At 52.6% G+C, this 17,666-nt stretch overlaps 1 protein-coding gene across 1 annotated transcript in view; it reads right to left on the reverse strand.

The window, feature by feature from the left end:
* The window catches only part of GNLY (granulysin), a 5,365-nt gene extending 3,456 nt beyond the window's left edge, over positions 1 to 1,909 (reverse strand). Inside the window, exons 1-2 of the mRNA XM_024211238.2 lie at positions 1,864 to 1,909; positions 177 to 307 (exon numbers count right to left, since the gene is read on the reverse strand). Coding sequence (XP_024067006.1) covers positions 177 to 307; positions 1,864 to 1,909 — 177 coding nt within the window. The remainder of the gene's footprint in view (positions 1 to 176; positions 308 to 1,863) is intronic.
* Positions 1,910 to 17,666: the final 15,757 nt, after the last annotated feature.

Below are 17,666 nucleotides of genomic sequence, written 5' to 3' on the forward strand. Positions count from 1 at the left end.
AAGGGGGGAGGAGACATGGACGCGGCTCTAGCACCCGCCCAAGGAAATGGGGGAGGAGACATGGACGTGGCTCTAGCACCCGCCCAAGGAAAGGGGGGAGGAGACATGGACATGGCTCTAGCACCCGCCCAAAGAAAGGGTGGGGGAGGAGACATGGACGCAGCTCCAGCACTCACCAGAGGAACGTCGGCCCAGAGGCTCGTGCAGTACTGCTCTCTCTGGCATTCCACGGCTGTGGCCACATCCTGGCACCAGAACTTGGGTCCTTGCAAACATCGTGCGGGAACCAAATCTTGGCCAGCAAACGCTGCCAAACAAAGAGACAAGTGTGAGGTGCGCAGAGCCCTGCGGACCTGTAACGCCCTCTAGCTGGTCCAGGGGCGCTTCCCCCAGGAGGACGTGAGCTCCCAACCCCTATCTGGTGAGTCACGCTCTGTCCCCACGGCCAGCCCCACAGCGTTTCTGCCATTCAGCCTGGTAAATCTTGAACTCTAGATAATAACATGTTCTGCATGGAGTGTGTGTCAGTCTCACTGGGGCAGGGCTGGCCCCACCTTGTCTCAAGTTACAAAGAGACACTACAAGGACAGGCTACAGGATCAGAGGTTCTCCGGGAAGTACAGAACCAGTGTCTTCCTGTTGTGACTGTGTTGATTCCCGTGGGGTTATGCCGGGTGGGGGGGAGGGGGTCTGCCCCAGTTGGTCATTCATAGACTCATAGACTTTAAGGTCAGAAGGGACCATTATGATCATCTAGTCTGACTTCCTGCACAACACAGGCCACAGAATCTCACCCACCCACTCCTGTATCAAACCTGTGTCTGACCCATTGAAGTCCATTCATTAGCCTTTCCATTAACGCGGAAGAAAAAAAAACCTGAGCTTTTCTAGTAATAGATACCAAAAGGAAGGGCTAAGCAAGATCTGCTGCTGTCTGGAGCATCCCAAAATCCTCAGGAGGAACATTATATTATGATGATGATGTATTTGAATTACCAGGACCCCGTTATGCCAGGCAATGTACAAACACACAACAAAGAGACAGTCCCTGCCCTAAAGCTACGGAAAACTGGTCTAGCTGCACTGTGGGATCCTTGTCCACAGGAACGTGGTGGGACTCGCCAGACCACCAGAGCAGAACCAGGGCCCAGCCCAAACAGGACCTTGCCTCTGATAATACCCAAGACCAGAGGCAGCAAAGGAAGAGGCAGGCAAATCCAAAAGCAACTCACCCGCTTCCCTTCCTACCCGCCTCTGTTGACACACTCCGTGGATTCTTCTAGCTCAGCGAGCGGAGCGGTCAGCCCCGCGTGCCTAAAACTCAGGAGTCAGGCCTCCAAAATCATGAGATTTCAAATTAACAAGGGGGGGGGGTCTTTTTATTGGCCTCCTGGGGCTGGCATGTTTTGGGGTCCACGTGTTTCTCTTCAGCCTTAAGGGCAAAAAATTCCCTTTTTGTCTGAAAGGAAAGAGGAGACGCTGACCTAATCACCTGATCCCTGCAGCTGGGGCGCTGGTGAAATTAGCAAATGCCACGAGGCTGGTGTTACCGGGCAGAGCTCTCCATGCCACTGAGCGCCTGTTGGAGCCAGCTGGGTCCATGTTCTACAATTCTGGATTGACTCATTGTTCTCACCAGCGTGACTGGGCCTGACCTGCTGGCTGGCTGGCAAACCCCAGAGCCCTTTGGACCATAACTCCGTTTGCCCCCTCCCATCTCGCTGGTCCAGAAGCTGATGCACCTGCCTGTTAGCAGCGCATGACTCCTAAAACCCTTCGGCGCTCTTGGCTGGCTCCCGGCTGGGGCCTGGCAATGGAGGTGGGGGGGATAGGAAGCAAGCCTACCCCTCCCTCGCTTCTTACCTGCGGCCACAGCGAAGAGCAATGGGAGGACGAGTATTGAAGCCATTGGAGCCCGACGATTGCTGGAATGGCCGGCCAGCGCTCTCGCGGTGGCTTTTATAGCCCAAGTGAAGGAGGCGGAGGGGTCTGGCTGGGCCAGTGAGAGCTTCTGAAAGCCGGAGAGACCTTAAAAAGGAGTGTTGAGGTCCTGCTGCCCCCCCCCTTCCCCCGACCCCTGCTGCTCTTCCTTCCTCCTACGCCCCTGGCTTTCTGCAGAGATGCTCACCACAGAAACTAACCAGACACAGGAGGCAGCAACCACCACAGGCTCTACTCTGTTGGGGGCCAGCTTCCTCTCCCCCTGCCTCCTCCGTGGGCTCCCTGCACCCCATCCCTGGGGCCCTGGTATCTTCCCCTCTGCTTTAGAGAGGTACTTAGTCCCTGCTCCTGTTCATGTCACAAGGTAGCACCGGGTCCTAAGCCCAACCAGCAGGTGCTTTCATTGCAGCTGGGTGGGACCGTGCCTGGCCCAGTTAATACATGGTTTGGGGGTGATTTCCAGGTTCCCAGCCTCCTCACTGCAGCCACTGTCTTCTCTGACTCACCAGAGCTGGGGGTCGGCCCCCGGCGGGGACCACAGCTCAGCGCCAGGCAGCTGGGAACAATCGCAGAAGCAGCTGGTGGTTTCCAGCTCAGGCCTCTGTCTGTTCGCTCACAGGCGAGTGGCGGCCTCTGCGCTCAGAGAGCAGAACCCCGCGGTTCATCTTTGCTGGTTCCCAGCTGCTTTGGTCCAAGCTGGCGTCACTGCACAGGTGTCATGTCAAGGCGCTGTGGCATGGGTCCACCGCGAGTTATATCTGCCATGATCAAATCGGCCGAGATGCCTTCTAATATACTGAGCTAAGCCAGACCTAGCATAGACCCCCGTAGCACCTGCCGCTCGCTTACAGTCATCACGAAAATTAATCAGTGGTGAGTTGGCCAGTTTCCAAGCCGTACCAGAACTTTAGCCCTCCAGTCTATGACTGATTGATTTCCTCTTGTTATGGACTTTGCCAAAGGCTTTTTGAAAGTCACAGGAACACAGGAACAGTCAAACTGGATCAGACTGAGATCCAGCCAGCACAGTAGCCTGTCTATGACAGTGGTAGCACCAGATGCTGCAGAAGAAGGAGTAAGTACCCTCAGGAGCGGCACCAGGGTTTTTGCCGCCTTAGGCGGCAGCGCTCCTCCTCTGAGCATTCGGTGGCAGGGGTCCTTCCACTCCGTGTCTTCGGGGCACTTCGGCGGCGGGTCTCGGAGCGAGTGAAGGACCCGCCGCCGAATTTCCGCCGAAGACCTGGAGTGGAAGGACCCCCCGCCGCCAAATTTCCACCGAGGGCGGCAAAATGCCACCTCCCAAATCCTGCCACCCTAGGCAACTGCCTAGGGTCACCTAGTGGAAGCGCCGGTCCTGAGTACCCTGTGGTAGCAGATGTGGGATAACCTGACCCCCATTTAAGTCTCCCCCTAATTCCTGAAGCACAAGGTTTAATTTCCCCCCAAAATGCATGTTAGCTTTAACATGAACTCCGGGATATTCTGGCTAACCATATAAATGTCCAATCCCTTTTTCAAACTTGCAAAAGGCTTGGCATCCGGTGGCAGAGAGTTCCATAGTCCAATTGTGCATTGTGCAAAACACTCTTTCCTTTTATCGGTTTCCCGCATCTTCACTTCATCGAATGCCCCCTTGTTCTTGTGTTATGTGACAGAGAGAACAGAAGCTGGGTTCCCAATCGCCCGTCTCTAGACCAATTATTGTGACACGTAGCAGCACATGTAATTAAGGTCGCCTGATACGTCCCATTATAAGAGCCTATTTTCAGATGCTTATAGCTTTGCTGAAATTTTCCATGCTGGATGTCTGCCACAGGCTGAATTTGGGGGTGGGCGGAGTTTCAACAAAAATGGTTCAGCAGTTTCTCCGAATGAGGTGAGAAATATACAGGTTTTTCCCCCAACTAAAAAAATTATTTCAGCAGTTTAATTGAGAAGCCCTAGATTCTGCATGCTTTGGAGCAGGGGCTTGAAATCTGGTGAAGAGATCACCTTCCAGTCAGAGTTGTGCCTTGTGCTGCCCATGTGAAAATTCACCCACCTTTGGCAAAGTTGCAAGGCTTTGAAAAATTGCAGTTTGTACATCTCACTCGGGATTTATTAGAGTTTGGTAGGGTGGCTAGATTTCATGTGCCCTGAGGATGCTTCATCCCCTCAAAGCGCCTACATGTGCCATCCCCACAGAGTGATGGAGCATGTTCCAGCCTGAGGCTGCATGAGCTAAGAAGGACTCTCCCTGCAATTGGTGCTTGGCACTGTGGTGCTGGACACCAGCAAAGAGACTGTCATGGACAATCTAGAGGGGACAGGGACAGAAGGGGCTATTCCCTCTAAAGAACACTCCCCTCCCGGACCTGGAATGGAACCCAAGGTGCCTGAATCTCAGCGTTCCTCTGTTAGAAGCACAGGTCTGTGAAACTTGCTGATAAAGTGTGTGTCTGCATAATGCGCATCCAGTAGCTGGACACAGAGGATAACAACCTACTACTACTGACAGTTACTCGTTAGCTTGAGCGGCAGAGGTCTGTGGGGTGCAGCTAAAGATTCCAACCCTGCTGATGACCCACATGGAATGACAAGTGTTAATTAGACCCAGAGAGCCCCACCCTGGAGGGTTGGTCAGGCTCAGGAAGGAGTTACAAGGCTAGCTGGGAGGAGCTGGCCCAGGAGAGGTGGGCTGGAGTCCCTGTTCTCTGGGAAGGGCCTGGCAGGAGGCAGGTGAAGGGAGAACCTACAAGGGAGTCGATGGGTGGAGGAAGTTGCTTAGTTTGTATTTTTGGCTGGGTCTGAGTCTTGTGGAGGGACTTCAGGGACTTGCTGAGGGTCTGGGTCTGAGTTTTGCTGAGGGAAGCCCTGTGAGCGGCTGCTCCCGAAGACGTGTGAGGCTGAAAAGGCGCCCGGGTAGGGGCGGAAGACGCTGTGTTACCGGACATCACTCACTGGGGACGTCGCTACCCCAGAAAGGTAGCCTTACCTGGCCAGAGGGCCTCGTCGCTGCTGGCCCAGACCAGTGAAGTCCAGAGAGAGCGGCGGAGTGGATGAAATACTGTGTTGTGCCACAAGGAGGTGCTCCGGGACGGCGCAGCTATGGCGGGGTTGAATTACAGCTACACAGGCAACCAGACCGTATATGATCTATGACATTACTTCACCTCTCGGTCTGTGTCTACTTACCCTCTTCAGCAGCCTCTTGGGAGGGATGTTGTGAAAGTCCCACGTCAACCGGCTGTCCTTTGCCCACTACTTTATTGACCCGTTTAAAGAACAGGTTGGCTAGCCCCTATCACATCACCACCTTCCCGAGGTTTTATTCTGATATTTTTGTTTCTCTGCCCGGGACGGATTACTTACTGCTCTGTAATTCCCCACATCCCACCTACAGCCTTCCTTAAATACAGGTTCAATGCTTACCACCCTCAATCCTTGTCTACCATCGCTGCTTTTCATGAGAGATTGCCTCTTTTTCCCGGCAGCTCAGCCTCTAGCTCTTTAGAACTCTTGGCTGGACCATCTGGGCCTGGTGACTTATTGTTTTTTAAATGATCAATTTATTCCCGTACCTCTTCTTCCGATACCTTGGTCTCTAGCAACACCTCATCCTTATTACCAGGAAACAGCAGGTGCAGGGTGGGTATTCTTGCAACACCCATAGCAGGGAAAATTGATGCAGATAAATCATTTAACTTCCCAGCAATGCACTTAACTTCCCTCATTGGTCCCTAGTGACCAGTTTCATAGACTCATAGGACTGGAAGAGACCTTGAGAGATCATCTAGTTCAGTCCCCTGCACTCAAGGCAGGACTAAGTATTATCTAGACCATCCTTGACAGGTGTTTGTCTAACCTGCTCTTAAAAACCTCCAATGATGGAAACTCCACATCCTCCCTAGGTAATTTATTCCAGTGCTTAACCACCCTGACAGGAAGTTTTTCCTAATGTCCAACCTAAACCTCGCTTGTTGCAATTTAAGCCCATTGCTTCTTGTCCTGTCCTCAGAGATTAAGAAGAACAATTTATCTTCCTCCTCCTTGTAACAAGCTTTTACAAACTTGAAAAATTATCATGTCCCCTCTCTGTCTTCTCTTTTCCAAACTAAACAAACTCAATTTTTTCAATCTTTCCTTATACGTCATATTTTCTAGACCTTTAATCATTTTTGTTGCTCTTCTCTGGACTTTCTCCAATTTGTCCACATCTTTCCTGAAATGTGGAGCCCAGAACTGGACATAATACTCCAGTTAAAACAACGAGGAGTCCTTGTGGCACCTTAGAGACTAACAAATTTATTTGGGCATAAGCTTTTGTGGGATTATGCCCAAATAAATTTGTTAGTTTCTAAGGTGCCACAAGGACTCCTCATTGTTTTTACTGATACAGACTAACATGGCTACCACTCTGAAACCAATGCGCCAATTGAAGCCTAATCAGCATGGAGTAGAGCGGAAGAATTACTTCTCATGTCTTGCTTACAACACTCCTGCTAATACAGCCCAAAAGGATGTTCGCTTTTTTGGCAATAGTGTTACACTGTTGACGCATAGTATAGTCCTGAAGTACGGCTCTCTGCCTAGTCCCAGTCCTGCCTTGCCTAGTCCTGAAATATGGCGGTGTTGTGTGTTTGTACAGCACCTGGCATTATGCAAATAACCAATAACAGTCTGGTTCTCCCGTGGAACCTTTTTAAAGATAGGCACGTTCGCTCCCCTGCTGCTGGCTAGTATAGTATTAGCCACTCAACCTCTGCATTTGTCAACCTCTTCAGAGCACTTCAACGCCAATACCCGGGGGGAGGGTCTCCTGGCACACTTCAGAATTGGGGCCTGTGGCGGGGCGTGACTCACCGCTGCGGCGCCTCCTGCTGGTCTCTCAGGGAATTAGCTCGTCCAGCCTCCGGAGCGCCCTCTGCAGGCCAGTGTCCTGCTGCCGCTGGCCCCCGTGTCCCTCCCAGGACCCAGGACCCCTTGTCTTTGGGGTGCTGCCCCCTGGCAATACCCCCACAGTCTCAGGGTCTCCCCACCCAGGGGAACCCCCAACCCTCTATCCCCACCTTGTCTCAGTCGTGGGCTACTACCAGTCACCACCTAGCCCCCGCTCCCTGGGGCAGACTGCAATGTAAAAGCCACTCATCATAGGCAAGGGGGGTTTGGACCTGCTGCCTCTGCCTACTCATGGGCTGCCCCCTTGTGACGAAGTGGGACAGTTCTTAATATTTCCTCTGAATACTGTAGGCGTGCCTCAGTTTCCCTTATGCATTTCTTAAGTCTCTAGGTGGTGGGATAAAGGCCAGTGTGCATAAATGGCTGACACTCTGTCTCCTGGCAACTAATGGCCGAGGCCCTTCCCCCCTCCAAGGTGATAGCTAAAGGTATTGGAGAACAAAGGAATCAGGTGACCTCCTGGCCCGGGAAAGGAAAAAGCCCAGAGGAGGAGGGGCTGGAGGGTGAGTCAGTTTGGAGCTGGCTGGGGACGTTGAGTGAGTGCAGATGTGGGTATCTGGCTCACTGTCCCCAAAATGGACCCAGCTGAGGGGTCCTGTTCTCTGTACCTACAAGCTCTGTTTTAGACCATGTTCCTGTCATCTAATAAACCTCTGTTTTACTGGCTGGCTGAGAGTCACGTCTGACTGTGAAGTGGGGGTGCAGGACCCTCTGGCTTCCCCAGGACCCCGCCTGGGCGGACTCGCTGTGGGAAGCGCATGGAAGGGCAGAGGATGCTGAATGCTCCAAGGTCAGACCTAGGAAGGTGGAAGCTGTGTGAGCTTCTTGCCCTGGAGACAGTCTGCTCACAGAGAGGAGACTTCACCAGAGTCCTGCCTGGCTTCGTAGGGAGCAATTCCAGAGCATCGCCCAGGGACTCCGTGACACGCCTGCAACCCCAGTACCTAATGGGTCTTCCACTAGGCCGTGGCCTGGGGGGTGTCCAGGCCAGAGCTCCCCAACTCCCTTGGCCTTCCCCCAGCCCTGCTCCACTCCAGGTACCTTCTCTCAGCTCCCTGCAGCCAGGTCCCTCCCTCTCAAAGCTAGAGAGTCTCTCTCTGGCTTCTGGCTCCAGCCCTCTTATAGGGCCAGCTGTGGCCTGATTGGGGTGTGGCCCAGCTGTGGCTGCTTCCACAAACAGCTTAGTAGCTCCTTTCTCCCAGCCACAGCCCTCCCCAGGGCTGCTTTTAACTCCTTCAGGGCAGGAGCGGGGTAACCACTCCGCTACAGGGCCTTAATGAGCCCCAACTGGCCCTGGGGGCCAGTAACTGATAAGTGTGTGAAAACTTCAAATTATTCCTTCTATCCAGTCTTGATGGGCAGGCCTTTAAATTATGAGTTTGTTCCCACACCTCTCTTGCTGCTAGTGCCTCATGTTTATTACCCCAAAAGAGGAGCTCTGGAGTAGGTATTCTCCCCTGTAGCCTCAGTGGCAAAGATTGATGCAAAGGAATAGATTTGTTTCTCTGCAATGTCATTATCCTCCTTAATTGCTCCCTTTAGCCTTAGCAACCCAGCAGCCCCACCGATCCTCCTGCAATCTTCCTGCTTTGAGAATCTCTTGCTATGTGTGGGGATGCCTTTGACTGTTTTCTATCGGCTTCAATGGGTCGACTGGTTTTCGGGAAGATACCTGTTTGCCTCAGCTCACCTTTTGAACTTTGAAATGTACCCAGACTGGTTCATTTCTTGCTTTCCTGTTTGCTTGTTTAGAAATATGCTGTCCTGGCTGTTTTAGTAGCCTCCGCGCTGAATCAAAGCATTTCATTTCTTTGCTTCCGGCTTTAGGGTCTTTGGGGTGAGCATCCTCAGTTTGGTTTGTTTTTTTAATCTTCCTTTTAAAATGTAGCGCCAGCTGCTGGGTTTTCATACAGTTCCTCCCCCGAATATGTTGTGACCAATATTACTTAGTGGTTCGGTTACAGTTACTACATCAACCAACTCCTGTAGGTTACTTAGGAGTGAGCCAAGAACGAGCGGAGCATCTCCTCTCCTGTGCTCTAAAATTAGCTGTTCCAAGAAGCAGCCATTTAAGATGTCAACAAAGTTGTTTCTCTTTCTCTTGCCCCACTTCGACCAGCCGGTACATGGCTCCTTGGCCATCGAGCTGATGGAAGGTACTGGGGGAATCCAGAGACCAGCCAGGCTCAGGTAGGTCTGTTTCCAAGCCAGCCACAAACGCTGCAGAGGCAGGGTCCTTTAAAAATAACCCCTTTGCTAGGGTTACTTACTACAGCAGGAGTGTCCGTGAATGTGCATCTTTCCTCACTAGTCATCAGGACCACAGAGACCTACAAGAGCTAACCACCCAACTAGATTGAGAACTCCTCCCAGGCCTCCTCCCAGGCCTGGCTAACGCTGTGGCCTGTCACCCTGCTCTGGGGTTTGCACAGGAGCTTGCTGCCCTGCTGGATGACTAGGGATGAAAGCACTAGTGGAGGCAGAACTGCGCGTTGTGACCCTTTGTTGCTCCATTGGTCTGGAGTCGCTTGGCAGTAGGATAAGACTCTGGGGTGCATTTGAGTGCAGAGGGTATCAGCAAGGAGGCAAGCTGAGCCTGTAGGCCCCTCTCCCCTGGTGGAACTCAGCACTAATGCAGGGGACCCCGCCAGCTCCAGATGGGACGGGAGCCCAGCAGCAAGCTTGTCAGGAGGTAGCTTCACACCTGAGTCAGGATTCATAGGGACCATTGTGATCATCTAGTTCCCATCTTTGTTCCCCATGTAGGTACTGACAGACTGGGATCAAGTCACCCCTTGACCTTCTGTTTGTTAAGCTAAATAGATGGAGCTCTTGGAGTCTCTCGGGATAAGGCAGGTTTTCTAAGGCCATGTCTACACTACAGACCATTCAGCGGCACAGTAAAGTCTCACATGCAGCGGCTCTATGCCAGTGGGAGGCCTGGTCTACACTACGAGTTTAGGTCGACTTTAGCCGCGTTAAATCGACTTAAGCCTGGACACGTTTACACTACGAAGCCCTTTCTGTCGACTTAAAGGGCCCTTTAAACCGGTTTCCTAACACCACCTCGACAAGGGGATTAGCGATAAAATCGGCCTTAGGGGGTCGGAATTGGGTTAGTGTGGACGGAATTCGACATTACTGGCCTCCGGGAGCTATCCCACAGTGCTTCATTGTGACCGCTCTGGACAGCACTCTCATCTCAGATGCACTGGCCAGGTAGACAGGAAAAGCCCCGCGAACGTTTGAATTTCATTTCCTGTTTGCTCAGCGTGGAGAGCACAGGTGACCATGCAGAGCCCATCAGCACAGGTAACCATGATGGAGTCCCAGTCCCAGTCCCAGGATCGCAGAAGAGCTCCAGCCTGGACCGAACGGGAGGTACAGGATCTGATCGCCATCTGGGGAGATGAAGCAGTGCTAGCCGAACTCCGAAACAGTAAAAGAAACGGCAAAACATTAGAAAAGATCTCCAAGGCCATGAAGGACAGAGGCCATAACAGGGACGCGCGGCAGTGCCGCGTGAAAATTAAGGAGCTAAGGCAAGCCTACCACAAAGTCAGAGACGCAAACGGAAGGTCCGGGGCAGAGCCGCAAACATGCCGCTACTACGCGGAGCTGCATGCCATTCTAGGGCGTGCAGCCACCACTAGCCCAAGCGTGTTCTATGAGTCCCTCTCTGCAAACGGGGAAGCGGGTTCGGCGGACAAGGAAGATGAGGATGGAGAGAACATAGATAGCTCACAGCAGCAAGGAAGCGGAGAAACCAGTTACCCCAACAGCCAGGATATGTTTGTCACCCTGGACCTGGAAACAGTAACCCCCGAACTGACCCAAGACCCTGAGGGCACACAGGGGACCTCTGGTGAGTGTACCTTTGCAAAAATTACACATGGTTTAAAAACAAGCGTGTTTAATGATTAATGATTAATTTGCCCTGGCAATCGCGGCCAGTACAGCTACTGGAAAAGTCTGTTAACGTGTATGGGGATGGAGCGGAAATCCTCCAGGGACATCTCCAGAAAGCTCTCCTTCATGTACTCCCAAAGCCTTTGCAAAAGGTTTCTGGGGAGGGCTGCCTTATCCCGTCCGCCATGGTAGGACACTTTACCACGCCAGGCCAGTAGCACGTAGTCTGGAATCATTGCATAACAAAGCATGGCAGCGTATGGTCCCGGTGTTTGCTGGCATGCAGACAACATCCATTCCTTATCGCTCTTTGTTATCCTCAGGAGAGTGATATCATTCACGGTCACCTGGTTAAAATGGGGCAATTTTATTAAGGGGACATTCAGAGGTGCCCCTTCCTGGTCTGCTGAACAGAAATATTCCCCGCTGTTAACCACGCGGTGGGGGGGGAGGGGTGAAGTGACCATCCCAGAGAATTGGGTGTGAGGGGGAGGGGAGTTAGTTGGGTTTGTGCTGCATGTTAAACCTGAAATCGCAGCCCCTCCTTTTACATTGCAAACCCATTTTAAATGGCACGGGTGCTTGGTATGGGAAATGAGGGCAGAACTGTTTGAAACCATCCCCACATGTTAAGAAGGTTAAAAAAGCCCAAAGACTATATGTCTTACCATGGCTGCCTGCAAGCTGAAATCTGTGTCCTGGCACTGCGTGAGTGATCTCTCACACCAAACCAGGAGACTCTCAATATAAGAGGAAAAATGCGACCTTGTAACGAAAGCACATGTGCTGTGTGATGTTGTGAACAGCAAAATCTAACGTGAAAGAGTCTACCCATTGTTCTCTAAAATGTATCTTTTTTAACAACCTCTCCCTTCTCCACCAGCTGCAAATCTTACTCCTTCGCAGAGGCTAGTGAATATTCGAAGAAGGAAGCGAAGGACGCGTGACGAAATGTTTACTGAACTTCAGACTGCCTCCCACGCTGACAGAGCACAGCTGAATGCGTGGAGGCAGTCAATGACTGATTTTAAAAAAGCCCAATATGAGCGAGAGGAGAGGTGGCGTGCTGAATCGTGGGCTGAAGAGGAGAAGTTGCGTGCTGAAACGCGGGCTGAAGAGGAGAGGTGGCGTCAACTTGTAATCAGAAAGCAAGAGTCGATGCTCCGGCTGCTGGAGCATCAAAGTGATATGCTCCTGCGTATGGTTGAGCTGCAGGAAAGGCAGCAGGAGCAGAGAACGCCGCTACAGCCCCTCTGTAACCAGCAGCCCTCCTCCCCAAGTCCCATTGCCTCCTCACCCAGACGCCCAAGAACACGGTGGGGGGGCCTTCGGCCACCCACTCACTCCACCCTAGATGATTTCCATAGCAATAAGTTTTAAAGTTTTAAATTGGAGTGTGTCCTTTTCCTTCCCTCCTCCCCCACCCATCCCGGGCTACCTTTCCAATTATCCCCCTAGTTGTGTGCTGAATTAATAAAGAATGCATGAATGTGAAGCAACAATGACTTTATTGCCTCTGCAAGTGGTGCTCGAAGGGGGGAGGGTAGTAGGGGAGGGTGGGGTGGTTGGTTTGCAGGGAAGTAGAGTTAACAGGGTGGTGGGGGAGGGGCAGAGGGTTCATCAAGGAGCAACAAACAGAAGTTTCACTCCGTAGCCTGGTCAGTCACAAAACTGGTTTTCAACGCTTCTCTGATGCGCACCGCGCCCTGCTGTGCTCCTCTAACCGCCCTGGTGTCTGGCTGCGCGTAATCAGCGGCCAGGCGATTTGCCTCAACCTCCCACCCCGCCATAAATGTCTCCCCCTTACTTTCACATATATTGTGGAGCGCACAGCAAGCAGCAATAACAATGGGGAGATTCTTTTCGCTAAGGTCTGAGCGAGTCAGTAAGCTGCGCCAGCGCGCTTTTAAACGGCCAAATGCACATTCCACCACCATTCGGCACTTGCTCAGCCTGTAGTTGAACAGGTCCTGACTACTGTCCAGGCTGCCTGTGTACGGCTTCATGAGCCATGGCATTAAGGGGTAGGCTGGGTCTCCAAGGATCACGATAGGCATTTCAACATCCCCAATGGTTATTTTCTGGTCCGGGAAGAAAGTCCCTTCCTCCAGCTTTCGAAACAGAAGAGACTGCCTGAAGACGCGAGCATCATGTACCCTTCCCGGCCAGCCCACGTTGATGTCGGTGAAACGTCCCTTGTGATCCACCAGGGCTTGCAGCAGCATTGAAAAGTACCCCTTGCGGTTTATGTAGTCGGCGGCTTGGTGCGCCGGTGCCAAGATAGGGATATGGGTTCCGTCTATGGCCCCACCACAGTTTGGGAATCCCATTGCAGCAAAGCCATCCACTATGGTCTGCACGTTTCCCAGAGTCACTACCCTTGATATCACCAGGTCTCTCATTGCCCTGGCAACTTGGATCACAGCAGCCCCCACAGTAGATTTGCCCACTCCAAATTGATTCCCGACTGACCGGTAGCTGTCTGGCGTTGCAAGCTTCCACAGGGCTATCGCCACTCGCTTCTCCACTGTGAGGGCTGCTCTCATCCTGGTATTCTGGCGCTTCAGGGCAGGGGAAAGCAAGTCACAAAGTTCCATGAAAGTGCCCTTACGCATGCGAAAGTTTCGCAGCCACTGGGCATCGTCCCAGACCTGCAACACGATGCGGTCCCACCACTCTGTGCTTGTTTCCCGGGCCCAGAATCGGCGGTCCACGGCATGAACCTGCCCCAGTAACACCAAGATTTCCACATTGCTGGGGCCTGTGCCTTGTGAGAGGTCCATGTCAATTTCCTCATCACTATCGTCGCCGCGCTGCAATCGCCTCCTCCTCAGCTGGTCCTGGTTTGGCTTTGGCATGTCCAGGAGGCTCTGCATGTTTTCCAGGACAATGCGCGTGGTGTTCATAGTGCTCAGAATTGCCGCGGTGATCTGAGCGGGCTCCATGATCCCAGTGCTGGCTATGGCGTCTGGTCTGAAAAAAGGCGCGAAAGTAGTATCTGACGGACCAGGGGAAGAAGGGAGGGAGGGGCGAGTGACACCGCGTACAGGTACAGGGAATTAAAATCAAGAAAGGTGGCTTTGCATCAGGGAGAAACACAAACAACTGTCACACAGAATGCCCCCCCCCCCAAAGATTGAACTCAAAAGCCTGGGTTTAGCAAGAGGGAGGGGGGAAGCAAATGAATGGAGAATAAATCTATTTTTTACATCTTAAGACGACGGTGCAGCATGACTGATAGCCCTTGGCATTTTCTGGGTGCTTGGCAGCAAATACTGGGCGCTTGGCAGTTAGCCTTCAGGTCTATTGCACGATCTGATACCCAGTATGACAACGATGGATACCAGTCGTAATATACTATCTACTGCCCAAAAGGCAAGGGGTTGCTGCTGTGTAGCAATGTTGCCCCATCCTGCGCATACTACGTCTGATAACCATCATCATCAAGGCAAGGGGGCTGGTGCAATGCAGCCCCACGGCTGCCAGCCCCATGTCTGCCAGCACCCAGATAGCCCTCGGCCTCTTCTGGGTGCTTAGCAGACAATATTGGGCACTTGGCAGAAAATAGCATACTACGACTGATAACCATCATTGTCTGCCCGGGTGCCCATGATCGACAGCCACTGCAGTACGATGACGACGGTTACCAGTCGTAATATACCATCTTCTACCAAAAGGCAAGGGGCTGGTGCAATGCAGCCCTACGGCTGCCAGCCCCACGGCTGCCTGCACCCAGATCGCCAATGAAGGCTACCAGTCATGCTGCACCGTCTACCGCCAAAAGGCAGTAAGCTGCTGCTGCTGTTTAGCAATGCAGTCCCACGTTTGCCGGCACCCGGAAGAGATATGGTGACGGTGAGCTGAGCTGAGCGGGCTCAATGCTTGGCATGGTATGTTGTCTGCACAGGTAACCCAGGTAAAAAGGCGCGAATCTATTGTCTGCCGTTGCTGTGACGGCGGGGGAGGGGCCTGACGCAATGTACCCAGAACCCCTCGCGGCACTGCTTTGCATCATCCGGGCATTGCGATCTCAACCCATAATTCCAGTGGGCGCCGGAGGCTCCGGGAACTGTGGGATAGGTACCATAGTGCAATGCGCCGGAAGTCGACGCTAGCCTCGGTACTGTGGACGCGGTCCGCCGACTTCATGCACTTAGAGCATTTTAGGTGGGGACACACACAATCGGCTGCATACAACCGGTTTCTATAAAACCGGCTTCTATAAATCCGACCTAATTCTGTAGTGTAGACATAGCCGGAGAGAGCGCTCCTGTCTGCATAATTAAACCACTCCCAACGAGCGGCGGTAGCTGTGTCACTGGGAGAGAGACTCCCACTGACATAGCGCTGTCCACACCAGCACTTTTGTGGGTGAAACACATCCCTGACCGACAAAAGTTTTACTGACAAAAGTGCCAGTGTAGACAAAGCTTAAACCTTTCATCATTCTTGTGGCTCTTTTCTGACCCCTACCAAATTTACCAACATCCTTCTTGTATTCAGGCCGCACCAGCCTACAGCGTCTGCTGCTCTGGGCAGCTCAGGGTCTCTCTGGGGGAAATGCACAGGCCAGAACATCCTAGCAGTGGTGCTGTGCTGCCCGGAGGTCTTTGACCCTCTGTCATAGCTAGGGGCGGGGAGGCTACTAGCCCTGTGGCCTTCGAATCAGTGGGGTGTGTCCCTGCTAAACCCCGAGTCACTCTTGTCTCTTGTGCCAACGCTCGTCTGCCTTCCCATGTGCTGGGGCCTGAGCTCCCTATTGCGGTGAGACCTCTGAGCTGTCTTATGGGCCAGCGGATACAGCGCCTTGGGGCGTCTCTGTACAGGGGGAAGGCATCCCCTTAGACAGCACAGAACAGAGTGGGGGCAGCAAGCGAGGTTCTTCACACCTTCCCTTTGCTGCTGCTCCTCACTGTGGGCAGGAAATTCATGTTTCTTGTCAGCCCTCCATTAGATAGGAAGTGGCTGAGAGCAGCTGTGAACTAGAGCGTACGCCCCTGGTCTGCACTGGAGATTCGCTCCCCGCACCCCCCAAACCCAGTTCAGAAATGCTAAGAAGCCCAGGGAGGCATATTTCCTTGCCCCACTGTGCTGCCTATTTAATCTCTGCGTGCCTCCCAAGGGCTGGCCAGGATTCCTCCCTGCTCTGTCCTCGCTGCAGCACAACCGTGTTTGTGTCACCAGCCCACATCACAACCGACAAGCTGAGTTGCCCCGCAAAGCAAGTAGGCTCACAACAGGTGGTGGGTGTTTGTATGCACCAGTGCATCCTGGGATGGATCCAGTCCCCTAGCGTCTCAGTGAAGGAGTGAGTGTATGGAGGGGACATACGAAGCAGTAAGAACATAAGAACGGCTGTACTGGGTCAGACCAAAGGTCCATCCAGCCCAGTATCCTGTCTACCGACAATGGCCAATGCCAGGTGCCCCACAGGGAGTGAACCTAACAGGTAATGAGCAAGTGATCTCTCTCCTGCCATCCATCTCCACCCTCTGACAAACAGAGGCTAGGGACACCATTCCTTACCCATCCTGGCTAATAGCCATTAATGGACTTAACCTCCATGAATTTATCCAGTTCTCTTTTAAACGCTGTTATAGTCCTAGCCTTCACAACCTCCTTAGGCAAGGAGTTCCACAAGTTGACTGTGCGCTGTGTGAAGAAGAACTTCCTTTTATTTGTTTTAAACCTGCTGCCCATTAATTTCATTTGGTGAACCCTAGTTCTTGTATTATGGGAATAAATAAATAACTTTTCCTTATCTACTTACCAGCAGCATGGGCTATCCCAGGCAGGAGGGCTGACTGGCCAACTGGGCAGGCACCACTGTGCATAGGGGCCCCTTGAAGGAGGATTTATTGGTTTCACAGGCTCAGACAGAAATTGCACCACATTCGTCTCCAACTCGATTCGGCTCAGTCACTGAAAGCCCCTTTGGGTGGGTGCAGAACTAAGTCAATTTAGCAGCTGGTTTAGTTCCGTCGGTGCCATTTCTTACCGCCCACCGACCCTTCTTACCCATCTCTCTGCTTGTGCACTAGAAAATACTGATAGATCTCAAATCCTCGGGCACACGAGCGTTTGGCATGTAAAGTCTCTAGGGTGGACCCGGCCCAGGAATGTTCTGTCATGAGACTCTCATGCCGTCTCCTCACCCCCCTCCCTGTGCATACCACACCTCTGACTCCAGTTGTTAATGAAGTGTATTAGCTCTTTGTGCTGGGCGCTTCATGACAGAGATTGTCAATTCTCCAGAGCAGAGACTGTCTGAATAGGCTAAAGCAGACCAAGGAGGGTGGGGAGGGGCACCACTGTGATCTGAATTTTACAGCGGGGGAATTGAGGTACAGGAGGATTTAGACCCAGATCCTCAAAGATATTTCGGGGCCTAAGTCCCATTGGTTTCATGTGCACGTGTCCCAGGCTGGCACAGGGACCCGGCTCTGCATGCTTTTGCTTGACAGCGTAGATGAGACCTCTTGCTGTGCCTGGGTAACCAATTTGGCCAGTCAGCCCTCCTGCCTGGGACAGCCCTTGCTGCTGGTACTGCTTCGTATGTCCCCCCATACACTCACTCCTTCACTGAGACGCTAGGGGACTGGATCCATCCCAGGATGCACTGGTGCACACAAACACCCACCACCTATTGTGAGCCTACTTGCTTTGCGGGGCAACTCAGCTTGTCAGTTGTGATGTGGGCTGGTGACACAAACACGGTTGTGCTGCAGCGAGGACAGAGCAGGGAGGAATCCTGGCCAGCCCTTGGGAGGCATGCAGAGATTAAATAGGCAGCACAGTGGGGCAAGGAAATATGCCTCCCTGGGCTTCTAAGCATTTCTAAACTGGTTTTGGGGGGTGCGGGGAGCGAATCTCCAGTG

The sequence above is a fragment of the Terrapene carolina genome, unplaced genomic scaffold (assembly GCF_002925995.2).
Source record: "Terrapene carolina triunguis isolate 2854851 unplaced genomic scaffold, T_m_triunguis-2.0 Scaffold53, whole genome shotgun sequence".
Taxonomy (NCBI): Eukaryota; Metazoa; Chordata; order Testudines; family Emydidae; genus Terrapene; species Terrapene triunguis.